At 64.3% G+C, this 16,120-nt stretch overlaps 1 protein-coding gene across 4 annotated transcripts in view; it reads left to right on the forward strand.

Moving 5' to 3' along the window:
* Positions 1-3,550, forward strand: part of ADARB1 (adenosine deaminase RNA specific B1) — a 139,517-nt gene extending 135,967 nt beyond the window's left edge. For 3 of the 4 annotated variants that reach the window (XM_077879431.1, XM_077879430.1, XM_077879432.1), the window contains one exon: positions 132-3,550. In XM_077879431.1, coding sequence (XP_077735557.1) covers positions 132-311 — 180 coding nt within the window. In that variant the 3' untranslated portion in view covers positions 312-3,550. The remainder of the gene's footprint in view (positions 1-131) is intronic. The other variant, XM_077879433.1, reaches the window with a different exon arrangement.
* The last annotated feature ends 12,570 nt before the right edge of the window (positions 3,551-16,120 follow it).

The following is a 16,120-nucleotide window of genomic DNA, read 5'->3' on the forward strand; positions in this document are numbered from 1 at the left end:
GACGCGGCCCCTCCCGGGACGGCACCCGGACGCCGGCACAGGACAAAACGCCAGATTTTGAATGTCTCACTGAGCTTTATTTCCTGCTGTTACTGCTTCAACACCTGTACTTGTGTTTTAACTTTTTACAGGTTCCCTCCAACCTACTGCGCTCCAAGATCACTAAACCCAACATGTACCACGAATCCAAACTGGTGGCCAAGGAGTACCAGGCCGCCAAGGCGTGTCTGTTCAAAGCGTTCATCAAGGCAGGGCTGGGCGCCTGGGTGGAGAAGCCCACCGAGCAGGATCAGTTCTCTCTCACCCCCTGACCGGGGGCGTGGGGCGGAGGCTGCCCGGTCCAGCGCGGTCTCCGCAGCCCCACGTCTGAGCCGGGGCGGGCGTGGGGACGCGGGGTGCTGGGTGTCCAGCGCGGTGTCCGCAGCCTCACCTCTGACCTGGGGGCAGGGCGTGCACTTTGGGGGGGTCCGGGGGGGGTTGGGGTCCAGCATCCCCACCTGCATCCCTCCGCAGCAGCATCACACCCCTTCGAATTAATCCAGTGACTGCTTCCAATCCCCGTTTCCGTTTAGAAGTCGAGTTCTACTGAGTAGGGCTTCCTTAAGTTTAGGAAAAATAGAAATTACTTTGTGTGAAATTTTTGGATAAATAATTTATTCAGAGTTAGGAACGTGGTTTATAAAGTAAGTAAATGTATCAAGTCACTCCTAGGCCACCTTATTTTAATTGCAGAAGAGCATTTATCTGTGGAGAAGGTGAGAAAGTAGAGGCAGGAAGTAGAAGCCTGAGGAGACCGTGACAGCCGCGCGGCCGGCAGGTCCCCCCGACGGGCCACCGCCCGCGGCTTCCGCCCACACGGGGGACCCCGCACCCGGGGCCGGCCTTGCGCGCGCCCGAGGCCCCCCTGGTGGCGGCCAGCGTCCGTGGGGGCCCGGCCCGGGGCCCTGGCACCCCTCCCTCCGCCCCCAGAAGCGTCTGAGGTCCTCCCAGGTTCGCATCATGGAAAACGTGCGTTGGGTCACTTGTAAATAATCAGAGGCAGCACGCGGGCAGCGATCCTGCGCCCAGGCAGGTGTCCAAGCAGTATTTCATGTTGCGGGTCTCGGAGGATCCGCAGGGGCCGCTGCACAAACCACAGCCCCAAGCCCCCCTCTTCCTGTCTCCGAATCTAACGGGCGTGGAGGGCCGTCCAGACCTTCCCAGGATGGAAATAGAATCGATTAAGTAGATAGACTCGTTCTTAGGAAATGCCACTGACGGCGTATTTTTAAATTATTCTCTCCAGCTTTTATCAAAGACGATGTTTGAAAGTCAGTATTGAGGCTGGGAGCTGGTGAGGCCGCGCGCCGCAGGCGTCGTCCCACCAGGGCCTGGACGCTGGTAGTCACGGCAGGGAAGGGGCGCTGCTGGCCGCCGGGGGGCCCGGGCCGAGCCAGCAGCCGGTCAGGAGTGTGGGCCCGGGGCCGGGGCCGCCTCGGCCTGAGCCCAGCGATCTGCACCAGTTGCCTTGTTGCTTCCACTCAGGATCAGACAGGAGCCCGACCGGGCTTCCTGCCCCGTTTGCATGAAGTGGGGGGTCTGGTGGGTGCTGTAGGCAGAGACGCGGTCCCCGCCCCAGCTCGACGGACTCAGAGCACGCGCAGCAGGAGCGCAGCGGCTGGTGTCCCCTCGCCCACACCCCACGCGCTCAGAGCAGGAGACTCGGAGCCGCCAGGTCCCCGGCGGTGGCACCCGGGGCGCGTGGAGCCGCGGGGCTGGCGCCGCAGGGTCGCCCACACCAGCCGCCCGCCTGCAGCAGCGCTCGCCCGGCCCGTGGGGCGGCGGGGGTGTGGCCGAGCAGGAGGGGTGTCAGCTGGTGTGGCCGCCGTCCCCACGCAGACGCTCCCGCGCGCGGAACATCCGTGAGCCGCTGCGTTTTTACTCTCTCTATAAATGGTATTTTTTCTAATGGGGATTGGGAGATGGACTTAGTTTTTAAAAAAAAAAAACACGTGGATTTTGATGAAAAGTTGAGTGGAAACATGTTGCACAAACGTACGAACCCTTCCCGGTCTGTCCGGCTGCCTCCGTCCCATCAGGTGACTGCGAGGTCGGCACGGTCCCCGCGCCCCGAGCAGAGCGGGGCCGACCGTGCTGGCGCCGCGTGGACCCACGGGCGTCGGGGGACGGAGGGCCCCGAGCACCTGAGCACCTGCGGGGGCCTCGGCCCGGGGCTGCGTGTCCGAGCAGAGTGGGGCCGACCTGCGCCTCCTCCAGCGCTTTCCACGGTCCCCTCGGCCCAGCGCCCGGGGCGCCTTCCTCCAGCCCGACAGCGCCCGTAATCAGGACTCTAGGGACTTAAAGATCTGACACAGCCAAGGACTGGATTTTTGCGAAAAATCTTCCATTTTGAGGCCATTTTGACCGGTGGGGGGTGGGCGGTTCTCTTCCGTTTCGTTCGCCAAACCCGACCTGCTCGCTCCGGGAAGCCCCCGCCCTCGTGGGGTGTCCAGGCCCTCGGGCACCTGTCCCGCCAGCGGCAGGTGGGGGGTCGGGTGTCCCTGCGACCGCGTCAGCCCCGCCCCCCCCCGCCCCCCCGCCCAGGGACCCCGCAGAGCCCCAGGTCCCATTCTGAATCAGAGGCTTATTGATTCATTTAATCAAATCAAAACCAGTTGTTTTGTTTTAAAACGTGCAAGCCAGCGTCTCAGCAGGCGTTCGTGTCTCTGGAATGTGTTGTTACCCCCGGGCTCCCCGATACCCAGACCACAGGATCGCTGCCTTCATGGTAAAGACGGTGTTTCTTGTCGTTTGCAACAGCGGGGGGCGGGGGGGGGACCGAGGGGATCGGTGTGCGCCGCCCCGTCCACAGACCGTCCGCCCCGACCCCAAATCATCTAGGGAAGTAGAGTCAGCTGGCTTTCCCACCTCCCAAATCTGTGAAATTAGAGAATCTCGCAAAAGATTCCTTTTATCAACCCCAAACCGTGTGAGTGGAAAGGGCGGGGTGGCCGTGACCGCGCGTGTCCAGTGTTGTGTGTCCTCGTCGCCTGGCGTGTCCTGCGCCCCCTCCCCAGCCACCCGGCCGGTCACGGCCCCGGGGCCCCTGCGGAGGACAGGGTCGGACTCCATCCTGACGCTTGGCTCCTCTGGTGCGGCCGTGCACACCTGTTGCCGTTTGCGGGGACGAGCCCGCGTCGCTTGGCCACGCCGTGGGCTGCTGGTGCTTCGGGAGCCGCCGCCCGTGCCCCGGACGCGACCACGAAGGGTTCAAGGCGGTCTGTGGAGTGTCCCCAGAGCGAGCCCGTGAGCAGCTTGCTTCTCCAGATACTGGGTCGTATGCTTTTATTTTGTTTTATTTTAGAATCTGGACACTTTATATGAATGTAATTCAGCCAACACCCCTGTCGCCGAGCCCCCGGTTCCTCTGTATGTATATTGATGTATATACCACGCGTTACGACCTGCATGAGCCCCCCTCGCACCCAGACCAGCCGGAACCAAGCATGAGACGCTGTCCTACAGACAAAGGATTGGAGATGTTCTCAATAAAAGACACAGTGTTCCACCAGCGAGCGTGCCGGGTCTTCTCTCTGTCCCTGTGCACACCCCCCCCGCCCCTCCAGCCGCCCCCCACCGGCCTGGCGCTGCCCCCGCGCTCAGGCCCTTCCCCTGAGCCCCGGGACCCTGGGTGCACGTCCCGCCCACCCCTGGGGAGGACGGTGACACTCGTCCCCACTGACCTGCCGACCTGGGGGGACGTGGGTGGGGAGAGCCGGGCACCGGGGTGCAGGGCGGGCCTCATCCTCATAGACCAAGGGGCCGGTGGGATTTGCACTTCGAGGTAAAGAAGCGCGGATGCTCTGCGTACAAGCACACGCGCAAGTCTGGAGGGGCCGAGTCAGGTCTCGCGTGAACGACTGGGGACTCGGGGTGACTTCAGTTTAGTTTTGCTTTTTTTTTTTTTTTTTAAAGCTTCCCCATTTGTCTGACGTTTCTACGGTGAAGTGAAAAAGAAACAGGAAAATGTTTGTTAAAGGTCAAAATCCCCATACGAATAAAAAGCACCGTTATTTAACAAATAATTTGCCCACTTTTGCATCAATCTTGATTCTGTTCTTTTCCCACAATAAAAGCAACATTAAAATGAAAATATGCGGGGCGCCCCGGGGGGCTCAGTCGGTGGAGCCACTGACTCCTGGCTCCAGCCCCCGTCGTGGTCTCGGGTTGTGGGATTGAGCCCAGCGTCCGGGGTCTCCGGCTCAACAGGGAGTCGGCTTGGGATTCTCTCCCTCTCCCTCTGCCCCTCCCCCTCCACTATATAAATAAACCTTAAAAATAAATTGCAATGAAAATATGTAACATAAAAAGACAGACTAAGCGGAGAGGGACCGGGACAGCATGCCCTCTGCAAGTTCGCCCTCGGAAAGCTTTTCCCCGGGGATGTGCCTGTTGGATGAGCCTCGAGGCGCTCGCTTGACCGTGTCCCCGGGCACCCGGCGCTGGGGGGTGGGGGGAGGCGGCAGATCCTGAGCGCAACAGGCACCGCAGCACCCGAGGGGCTTCCCCTGGGGAAGGACAATAAAAATACGTGCACCGGATGCGCCAGGGGCCGGGGAGGGGAGGGGAGGGGAGGGCCCTGAGCCTGACCCAAAGGATGAGCAGTGACTTAGTGACCTTTGATATTAGCTACATACTTATATTTTTAAATAATTAAAATGAATGAGTTACTTAATCAGGGCGGAGGGAACGACCCCAGTGAGCCGGCTGAGGCGCCAAAAGCTGAAGGTGCGAGAGTCGGGGAGCCCGGCTGGAGCCGCGGGAGCACTCGCAGTCCTGCAGCTAAAGACGCGGGTGACTCGGGCTCGGCCCGGCCATTTGCTAGTCGCGCCCCGGCTTCGGCTGCGCTCCGTGGGCACCCCCCACCCATGCCACGGGCACTGCGGGCGCCGCACTCGGAACACGGTGGGGGCCCACCGAGGCCGCGCGCCAGCAGCGCCCCCGGCCACCCTGGGGAGACGAGTCGTCACCACCCGCGGCCCCGGGGCAGGCGGGGGACCCAGCTTCAGCAGATTCCTGCAGGGCCGTCGGCTCCGTGGGGCGCCCCGTGGGGGCCTGCACCATCACACCCGCCACATTCACATCACACCTCGGCACACGCACGTGCCACAGGCGGGGGCAGCTGTCCCAAGGGCCGGGGGTCGTCTGGGGCGGGTCAGGGCGCGGGCCGGGCTGCTCCCCCACATACCCGACATCATCTCACAGGACAGGCCAGCGGCCGGGGACACAGACCCAAGGACAGGGGGGTGACGGGCTCTGGGCCCCCCCGGTTCCCCACCCCTTCCTGCTGCTCGGCACCCCGGGGCCACTCCCTCGGGACGTGAGGGTGAGAAGCCCAACTACGAAAAGCGAAATGGCCCGTGTGTGTGCACCTCGAGGCTCCGTAAGCGCGCGTGCCTGTATTTTAGGGCAGATGCTCCCGGGGCCTAAGATGAAAATAAAAATTATACGAAGGAGAAGAGAACGGGAGGACCCGAGCCTGACCGTGGGAGCACAGCCGGGGCCGTGCCTGGGCTCGGTGACCAGGACCGGGGCGTCCCGGGACACGACACGCGAAACCCCACACACGAGAGGAGACGGTCGCCTAAGTAGGTCCGCGCCGGCGCCCGTCAGCTTCTCCCCGCGTCCTGTGTGTGCAGCTTGTCACAAGCAACCTGAAAAGTCCAAGCAGAGACCTTCTGACACCGTGTGACGTGGCATCTGGGTGCTCGCGGCTTTGGGCCCGTGCTGCCCGCTGCGCCCGCCTCCATCGTCCGCTTGTCCCGGGAAAGGCCAGCGCATGGGGCCGGCTTGACTCGCTCGGGGCTGTCCCTGCCCGCCGCGGGCCCTGCACCCTGTGCGACCACTGCCAGCGGCAGCCCCGGGGCCTGAGCAAGCCGAGCGGGCTGCACCCCGGGGACGGCGGGGGAGCCGGGTGTCGGGAGGGGCGCTGGGCAGGACTCCGGTCGCTCTGTGCTGCCAGGCGTGGCCCCGACAACCCAGAATTTCAAGACTGGGGAACAGCAACGTGCCAAAGGCTGGCGTGCCGGGGACTGTCCATCCCGGGCCTCCCTCGCTCCACCCCCAGGGACGTGCCGATCTGATTACTCGTGGCAAACGCGCCACGGGCCCCTCTCCTCATTTATAGACTTTTACAGGTGAATTGGATGCTTCTAACTAGGCTGCAAACACGTTGCAGGCCGGTGCCCGCCCCCAGACGGATGAACCTGAGCAATGTATGCCTCTCTTCTTCATCAAACCTAAAGGAAACGTACATGATGACTGATAGAGTTAATGAACGAGGGACTTTTAAATGATTTCTTTAAAGATTTCATTTGTTTATTCATGAGACACACACAGAGGCAGAGACGCAGGCAGAGGGAGAAGGAGGCTCCCTGCGGGGAACCGGTGCGGGACTCGATCCCAGGACCCCGGGGTCACGCCCTGAGCCGGAGGCAGATGCTCACCCGCTGAACCACCCGGGCTGCCCTTAAAATGATTTTTATACCTGATTCTTCTTTACTCTTTAGCTCCCGGAGTGATACTCAGTGTACACATATACACAAAGATCTAGATCACTCTCCTCAGTAAGTAACCTAAGCACCTGCCTACACATTTCATTAAATTTGTAAATTTCTTACAAAGAGAACCAGCATAGAGACTCATGTTCTTTCAATGGCACGTCATAAAGTGGGTCAATTAAATTAAATCTACATGTTTTCGATGTTGGCTGCCTCCAGTGATTTATCTCATAGGGTATGTTCTACAACTCTATCTCTCGGTGTTTTTCTTTTGGAATATCCCTAGAAAAGTATGTTAATACTTTCATTTCAATTGAAAAAGTGGGTCAGACTTCACTCGACAGAAAGTAAGTCTTGATTTGGTTTAATGGTTTGACAAGAAGAATGAGATCACAGAGGGGACATTGGCCATAAATAGAATGAACCGAATAAACCTGCAGCTCCAAGTTCCAATGAAATACATTTAAGATAGTGATCTGATAAAAGACTTTTACTTAAAAACTGAGCTGGCACAAAAGCAATTAAATTAACACTTCAAAGTCCCCAAGTCCCCTTAGAACGAGTAAGATGGAAGAAACAAGGTACCACCACGTGACAGAGAATCATGGATGAATGACAGCCCCTTGATCATGTGGGTAAAGCCTGTAAACATCCCCAAATTGACGATGACAAGATACATACTTATAAAGGTCAAGAGGATTATATCCTTTGCTTTCAAAACACTGCAACAAAAGGCTAGTTGAACTTCAGTTATTACATATACTTATTATACATACACGTTATTATATACATTCTCTAACATTTTTTTCCAGACAAACTTCTGATTTCGGGAATATTAGGTAGGAGTAAAGGAGGAATGTGGAAGATAACATGGAAAGTATTGGGGATACTGCAGGGTGGATGGGAACAGTGGGATTTGGAAGGTGGGTGTGGATACAGAAAGGTGGAGAGTGGAAGTTGGATGAGGAAGGTCAGTGTTGGAAGGTGGTGGTGGTGGATGGTGGAAGGTGGATGATGGACGGTGGATGGTGGGACGTGGAAGTTTTGATGGAAGGTGGAAGGTGGATGCTAGAAGGTGGATGCTGGAAGGTGGAGGTGGATGGTGGAAAGTGCATGGTGGAAGGTGGTTGATGGAAGGTGGAAGATGGAAAGTGGAAGATGGAAGGTAGATGATGGAGGGTGGGTGGTGGACGGTGGATGATGGAAGGTGGAAGGTGGATGGTGGGAGGTGGAAGATGGAAGGTGGAAGATGGAGGGTGGATGGTGGAAGGTGCATGGTGGAAGGTGGAGGTGGATGATGGAATGTCGAAGGTGGATGGGGAAGGTGGATGATGGAAGGTGGAAGGTGGAGGATTGAAGGTGGATGATGGAAGCTGGAAGGCTGATGGTGGAAAGTGGATGATGGAAGGTGGAAGGTGGATCATGGAAGGTCAAAGGCGGATGGTGGAAGCTGGATGGTGGAAGGTGGAGGTGGATGCTGGAAGGTGGATGATCGAAGGTGGAAGGTGGATGGTGGAACGTGTTGGGTGGAAGGTGGAAAGTGGAGGTCGATGGTGGAAGGTGGATGCTGGAAGGTGGAAGGTGGAGGTGGATGATGGAAGAGGAAGGTGGATGGTGGAAGCTGGAAGATGGCTGGTTCGTGGTGGAAAGTTAATGGATATTAAAGGTGGTCCTGGGACTGGGCGTCTCCTGCTGGGTCTTATGTTTCCTTGGGTTCCAGACAGTCAAAATGACAGGGGAGCAGAGGACCCAAGTGGCCAGTGAGCCGCCGTGACCCTATACCTGTTGGAGCAGCAATCATGAGGCTGTGGGTCACCCGGGGTGCAGCAGGGACACGGTGGTGCGCAGCCCGTGCAGGGGGCGCATGACCCGGGTGCATCCGGAGCCCAGCTCGCTGGGTCACAAGTGCATACATGTGATGGAGGAGTGGAAGGGTTACTTTAATGTTTTAATATTTTGTAAAATCCTATAATCAAAAGATTTAGCCGCCGGCGCCTCCCCACCAGGCGCCCTTTGCCGAGTGTGTGCAGGGCGCTCAGTCAGCCCAGGCCCCAAGGTCCAGTCCAGGCTCCCTCCCCTGCCAGATGCTCCCAGGACCTCCCACCCCCACCCCAGGTCTCCGCTGGCCCCTCGCTGGGCTGCCCTGGGGCGGGTGGGGCTCAGTCTGGGGCCGGCTGTGGGCTTCCTTCCCTGTGCTCTGTGCCGAGTACGCTCCCGTGTGCTCCCTCTCCCCAGTGCTCCCCACCCTGTGCTCCCCTCCCGTGCTCCCCTTCCCCTGTGCTCCCCCCACTCCCCATTTGCTCCCTCCCTGTGTGCTCCACCCCGTGTTCCCGACCACACCAGCTGGCAGGGCTGTCAGTGCTGTAACAGCGTGAGTATTTCTGGGTGACAGCAAGTACTGTGTTTTAAGATGCGGGGGGGTGGGCAGGGGTTACCGGGCCTGCCCCGCCCCCCTGCGCAGTCCCAGGCCCCAGCACTCTGGAAGTCTCCAGCCCATCCCCAGCCCTGGCCTCGGTCAGCCCAGGCTAACGTCCGTCCCCTGATGCTCTGGGGCAGGTCGTGGGGGAGGAGGGCGAGGGGCCGTGACCGCAGGGGCGGCTGCAGCCTCAGCCCCGGATGGGACCATGGAGGCGGGGCCCCCTAGAGCGTGTTGCCGGGGGGGGGGGCAGCTTGCTCCATCCCAGCAGCAATAGCTTTGCGGGTTCAGACCTCCCTGCAGGCAGATCTGCAAACCCCATGACCCCAACCCAAACCCCCACCCCCCGCTGCCTCCCGTGGTGGCGTCACTGGCGTGCAGGGTCCGGGGCAGCAGGGAGCGCGGGCGACCACGCGGTGCTCAGAGCCCGTGGCCCGACCCCTTGACCGTGGACCCGCCTCCTGGGGGCGCGAGCTTGGGCGCATGGCTGTGTCGCTCCCCGCCAGGTGTTGCCCAGCGCGGCCTCCAGGTGTGCGGGGAGGGACCGGTCGCTACGAGGTGGGTCCCCGAGTGCTGGCGGCCACAGCAGAGGCCCACGGGGAATCCCCGGCAGCAAAGTGGCTGCGGCGCGGAGGGTCAATCGCAGCGGGTTAAGGGCAGCGGCTCTTCTTCCAAAGGGAATTTGTTCCTTCAGGGCCCTGAAGGCAGGCGGGGCCGGGCGGGTCACCAGGTGGTCATGACCCCCTGGGCCTGCGCCGGCTTCGGTGAATGAGCCCACAGGGTCCAGGGCGGTCATGGTCGTGGCCACGGGGTGTGGCTTTGCAGGGACCCCCGCCCGCCCGGTGCCACGGGCCTGGTGGCCCCCATGGCGACGGCAGGGCCCCCGCAAGCAGCCCAGACTCGCGGGCCGACACGCGAGCCAGCAGAGCCACGCAAGCCCAGCAAACACGCTGCCCGCACATTTACACGCGTCTCGCGGAGCCTGATCCTACAGGCGGTGCTCCCAGCACTGGGACGTGCTCCGCCGACTGCAAGTCACCCCCGCTGCCGCCTCGGGGTCTTGCTGGCCTCGGCGGTGTTGCTCGCGTCGGGAGGCGCCGTCACGCACCCACACACTCCCCCCACCGTGCATTTGGTCGAGGGGTGCAGCGGCGAGCCGGGCCGGGCGGCCTCCCACGCGGGACCCCGGCTGCAGGATTGCCCGGCCCAACCGCACCCACGGCAATAATAGCCGCGATTGAGCACGATGGGCAGAGGCCGGGGCGCCGGCAGATTCTGGAGGAATCGGGGCTCCAGGCCGTGCAGAACCCCGTAAAGTAAAACCGCCCCGGGCGGGTGCCCCACGCCCAGGTCTCCTACCAGAAGCTGCGGCGCGGGGAGCGGGAGCCCTCCCACCCGCGGCCTTGCTGACCAGCCTGGCGCCCGGCAGCCCGGTGACTCGTTGGCTTCGAAGGTCCGTGACACGTGTTCGATCGGCTGCCGGCCCTGCCCCCCCGCCGAGCCCCTACGCGACCCTCACGATCCTCAGGTTGAGCCCTCGGGCGGGCAGGGGTCCAGAGTCTCTGCCCCGCTGGCAAGAGAGAAGCGCTGCAGCTCAGGGGAGCCCCCGGGCCGCGCAGACCTCGCCCCTGCACGGGGCCCCAGCCCGCACCCCACCCCCTCCCCCGGGAACCGGGCTGATGACGACACAGAAACGGGGGGAGCGGGGACTGCGTTCGGGAGGACACTGTCCCCACGTGGAGAAAAACAGGACGTGACCCTGGATTACCTGGGGGCGTCGGGGCGGGAGGCAGAGGTTGGGGCCGGGGCTTGTGCCCAACCCCGCCGTGTGCCCAACCCTGCCACGGGGACCGAGGCTGCTCCTGCCGAGCTCAGGCTCCTGACCTGCAGGCGGGGGCGGGGGGTGCTGGTGCCAGGGGACCCCGCTGCGCCCCGGGGTCGGCAGGGCGTGGGGGGCTCCTGGGCTGCGGTCAGCAGGGGGCCTGGGGGCCCGACTCCAGCAGCCAGTGCCGTCCTGGGGCCTTTTAATTGGAGGTTTGTCTCCTTCCTGGACGCGGGGGTCCCCGCCCTCTGGGTCCGGTCCCACTTGCCCGGCTGTTCCCTAAGCCGGGCCCCGCCCTTCCCCTCTCGCCACCTTTCCATGGGATTCTGTGTCTTCGGGTCAACGTCCTGCCCGGAAACTAGGAGACGGGACCAGTGCCCGTCCTCTGCCTCTGCCGGGGACCCTGCGCCTCCCCCCAGGCCCCGGTGCCTCGCTCGCTGCGCCGCCCCCTCCTCTGCTCCTGCCCCGCGGCCCCCATGCCCTCCCCCTGCCCCATCCCCACCCCGTAGCCCTCACACCCCCACTGCCCTGTAGCCCTTATCCCTTCCCCCTCCCCCACAGCCGTCATCCCCCCACTGTCCCCGTAGCCCTCCCCTGTGTCCCTCCCCCCCTCCTCCCCGTAGCCCGAGCCCCCACCTACTCCCAAGCCCCTTACCCCCCTCATCCCCGTAGCCCTCACTCCCCCACTACCCCGTAGCCCTCCCCCTCCCCCTCCCCCGCGTCCCTCCCCCTCCTCCCCATAGCCCTCACCCCACCTACCCCACACCCCTCACCCCCCCCCCCGTAGCCCTCACCCTTCCCCTCTCTTCCCCGTAGCCTCCTCCTGTAGCCCTCACCCCCACCTACCCCCAAGCCCTTCACCCCCTGCCACCCCCGTAGCCGTCACCCCTGCTGCCCCCTGTAGCCCCCACACCCGGTGCCCCCTCTCCTCTCACTCCCTCCCCACATTGACCCCCCCCCGCCCCCTGGAGCTGAGGCTCCCGGGTACCCCTCCTGGCTGTGCGGCCTCCTTGCCTCCAGCGCCCTCCGAGCCTCGTCAGCCTCCTGTGGGACGACGTCCCGTCTGCAGGCCCCCTGGGCGGGCAGGAGCCCAGGTCCGGGGGCGCTGTCTGCGGTGTTTCCTTGCCGGACCCCATCTGCGTTGTGCCCTGGCTCTCGAGGGGCAGCTCTGCAGGTGACATGTGCCCGCGGCAGGAGCTTGGGGACGCCGCCCGGCTCCTGGCTTCACGGAGGGTCCCGGCCGTCCCGGCCCCGCCTCGGCTCCCAGGCTCCGGGGACGCCGCCCTCCGGCTCTGCGTGTCTTCTGGTTTCAGCCGTCGGCCTTCCTCGGGCCTCGGGACGGCGAGGCTGGAGCCCGGAGGTGGCACCTCTGTGCCCGAGCGCTCGGCCGTGGCCCTTGTCACGCTGTCATTCAGCTCACGGCGGCTCAGCTGCGCCTTGAGTTTGCTGTTTAGCTCTCGTCCTTCAAGAAGTTCAGTCACTGCTCTCGTTCCTGGAGGTCGGACGTCGTGCCGGGAGGCTCCTGTCCCCTGGGAGGTTCTCCTTCGCTTCGGTGAACCGTGTCCCTCGGGGTCCCCCGCGGCGCCCGCTCTGCTGCTCCCCAGGCGCCCGTGAGCCACGTTCATGCACGCGGGGGCCGTGGAGGTGGAACCCGGGCAGCCCCTGGGGAGCCAGTGCGTGTGAGTGTGAGCGTGTACGTGTGTGTGCGTGTGTGAGCGCATGAGCGTGTGTGTGAGCGTGTGTGTGAGAGAGCACAGGTGAGCATGTGTCCATGTGTGAGCACGTGTGTGTGACCATGTGTGTGCGTGTGTGACCGTGTGTGAGCCTTGTGAGCGTGTGCCTGACTGCGTATGTGAGGGTGTATGTGTGTGAGCATGTTTGCCTGTGCAAGCGTGTGTGCGTGTGTGAGCTTGTGTGAGCACGTGTGTGTGACCCTGTGTGCACCCACACCCACCCGCTTCACATTCTAAGCCTGCATGTCGATGGCTTGCGGTTGAAATGACGGGGACTCCGGTGTTTGCTGCTCAGCGGGTGCGGGTGCGGGTGCAGGTGCGGGTGCGGGTGCGGGTGCGGGGGGCCGACCCCTGCCGCTGTCTGTGCCCCGCGGGTCTCCCCGGCACACTCCTCCCGGGGCTCCGGGCTCAACACGGGATCCCGTTCTGCGGTCCTGCCCCGCGTGGGCCCCACACGGCTCCTTGCCACTTGCCTGCGGTTCACGGCAGCCGGGCGGGGTCCGCGGGGCTCAGAGGCCGCGCACGTGGGGCGCCCGAGCTTTGCGAGGTCCCTCACCTCCCGCTGCGCCTCGCCCGCAAACACAGCTTCCGAAGCTGCTTGTTGGGCATTTTCAGGCCTCGGCCCTCGGGGGGGCGCTCCCCCCCTCCCCCCGCACCACGGCCGTGTCGCTGCGAGACCCCGCGCCCCCGAGCCCCCGAGCGGCACCAAGGCCCTCTGGCGCCCAGCCCTCCCCGTGTCCCCGCGCAGCGCGGCGCCGGCCTCTCCTCCCCGCTCTCCCCCGTCCTGCCCACCCGGACCGCCCGCCCCTGCCCTGCAGCCTGGCAGCCGCGGTCGCTCCTTCGGCCAAGCTGCTGCCTCCCTGCGGAGCTCCTGTCGCCGTCGCTGGGACCACCTGCGGGCCTGCTTCCTGGCCTGGCGCCCCGGGAGGCCGATGGGGCCTGCGTGGGTGAGGCCCCGGAGCAGCCCCGGAGGGTTGGCTACACCGTGGGGGGCGCTCGCCGGGCAGGAGCCGCTGTCGGGGGGCACCTGCCCTGCAGCCGCCTTGCGCACAGGCCGTGGGGTTCTCGTGTCCCCGCCAGGAGGCGGGCAGGGCCGGGGACACAGAGCCTGTTGTTTGTCCTGCTTGTTCAGGGACAAGCCCAGATGACATCTCGGCCCCCGTGGGCTCGTCCCCAAGGCGCTCTGCTGCCCACGGCAGCCCGTGGCCCCGCCGGGAGGAGACGGGCCCGGGGGATGCGACGCTGCCCTAGTTTGTCCTGAAAGGGCCTTTTAATAGAAACAAGAGATTGGGTTTGTGGCACCAGCCCTCATTAGTCACTAATGTGGCCGCCGGGGCCCGGGGACGCGGCGGGAACAGCTGGCCCCCGGAGCCCAGGGAACGAGTCACCCCCGACTCGCTGCGACGTTAGCTCCGGGCCACTGAGTCCTCGCGTCCGGCTCCAGCCAGGCCCCCTCCGGGGACCCCCACGCGGGCTCCGGAGACAGATGCCTCCCGCCCAGCCTCCCCTGGCTGTGGCCCTGCTTCCCATCTGCCCCCCTCCTGCAAGTTCTGCCCCCCGTGGGGGGGTCCCGATCGCCCCTCGGGCCCCAGGAGCCGAGGTCTGGGGACCCCTGAGGACGGGCACAGCACCACCAGGCGGGCCGAGTGTCCCTGAGGCCACGGGGGGGCGGCAGGGCCTCTGGGGATCTGCTGCGTCCTGGCCCGTGCTGGGAGGGCTGCCAGGAATGTTCTGGGCCTCAGGGCGCAAGAGGCTGCCCCCCAGAATGGGCCGGCTCGGTCACCACGGTCACCACGACCAGAAGGCGGTTCGTCCCCGGGTCAAACCAGTGAGCCTGAATCCTAACTGGCCTCGTGTTTTCTGGGGACAGTCGCTCGGCTCAGGACCCGGGCCCCGGGTCACGCGGCTCAGCTCCAGGACCAGCCCAGGCTGCCCGGGCCGTGTGCCCGAGGGTCTGAACCCTGGGAGTGGGGGGCCGTCACCTGGACGCCCGTGCTTTCGTTCAGATATCGTCCGCGTTCCTGCGTCGTGTGCGAGCACCTGTGTCACCTGCCGCCCACAGCGCAGCAAATCACCCCAACCTGGGGGGCGCGGTTGTCCCCGCTCCCGGGATCCGAGGGCTGGGACCTGGGTGCCAGGGTCTGCCAGCAGGGCGTCAGCCGGGCCGGCGCTGCCACCTCGAGGGACCCCCTGAGCTGGATCTGATTTCGGGGTCTCCGTGGATGTTGGTGGGCTTCGGCTCCTCGTCGGCAGGAAGCCCTGTCGCCATTCCCCGTCCCCTGTCCCCTGTGCCTCTGCAGGGGCGGCTCAGGGGCGGCGGTGGGGGCGGTTCCTGGGAGAGCAGGGGAGGGAGGGAAGGACGGGGAGGGACAGACGGACGCAGGACGGAGGGACCGGGAGGGACGGAGGGAGGGGCACTCACGCCAGCAGAAATAGGAAGCGAAGGGACCCGGCGTCACCGGCTGTTCCTGTGTCAGTGTCCTCGCTGCGCGCAGCTGGGCCCTGCCCCCCGGCCCCCGAGCGCGGGAGACCTCGGGACGTGCAGGGTCCGGGGCTGCCGGCTGTTCTAGAACCGCCCCGGGGGTCGTTCCGGGTATTATCTGCCCCGAGCTACAGACGCCTCCCGAGTGCAGGTGGACGTGCCCTCCTCCCACGGGTGGGTTTGTTCTGGAGGGAGGGGCTGCCCCGGGGGACCTCGCCGGGCCGTGGGCTCAGAACCGTCGGCCTGGACAACGCCTCGGCTGTCCCTGCGGGGAGAGGACCCACCGGGACCGAGGCCGGGCCCACGGCATGTCCCCTGGGCGGTGGGCCCCCGGGATGGCGTCCTGCCCAGAGCGCCAGGGAGCGCCTCGTCCGACGTCCGGGCTGAGCCGGCGCTTCGTGGGGTCGAGATAAGCCAGGCTCTGGGTAAGTGGTCGGGACACGGTCGGGCAGTGAGGACCCCGACAGGCAGGGGCCGGGGGCAGGGGCCAGTCTGCGTGCCGGCGGGGCCTCCGCTCTGCAGGGCTGGGGCTGGCCTGTGGGCAGGCGTGAGCAGGTGTGGGCAGGTATTGCAGGCGCAGGCAGGTGTGGACAGGTGTGGGCAGATGTCGCAGGTGCAGGCAGGTATGGGCAGGCGTGGGCAAGTACGGGCAGGTGTCGCAGGCATGGGCAGGCGTGGACTGGTGTGGGCAGGTGTGGGCAGGCGTGGGCAGGTGTCACAGGCAGGTGTGGGCAGGTGTGGGCAGGCATGGGCAGGTGCAGGCAGGTGTCGCAGGTACGGGCAGGTGTGGGCAGGCGTGGGCAGGTGTGGGCAGGTGTCACAGGCATGGGCAAGCATGGACAGGTGTGGGCAGGTGTGGGCAGGGTGTGGATAAGTATGGCAGGTGTTGCAGGCATGGGCAGGTGCAGGCAGGTGTTGCAGGCACAGGCAGGCGTGGACAGGTGTGGGCAGGAGTGGGCAGGCGTGGTCAGTGTGGCAGGTGTCGCAGGCACGGGCAGGTGTGGACAGGTGTGGGCAGGTGTGGCAGGTGTTGCAGGCGTGGACAGGTGTGGGCCGGTGTGGACAGGTGGCAGGACAGCACCCCTGGGGGCTCTGTGCACCTGCTTTTCAGGTGGGAGCAGACACCCA

This window comes from Canis aureus, chromosome 30 (genome assembly GCF_053574225.1).
Source record: "Canis aureus isolate CA01 chromosome 30, VMU_Caureus_v.1.0, whole genome shotgun sequence".
Classification (NCBI taxonomy): domain Eukaryota; kingdom Metazoa; phylum Chordata; class Mammalia; order Carnivora; family Canidae; genus Canis; species Canis aureus.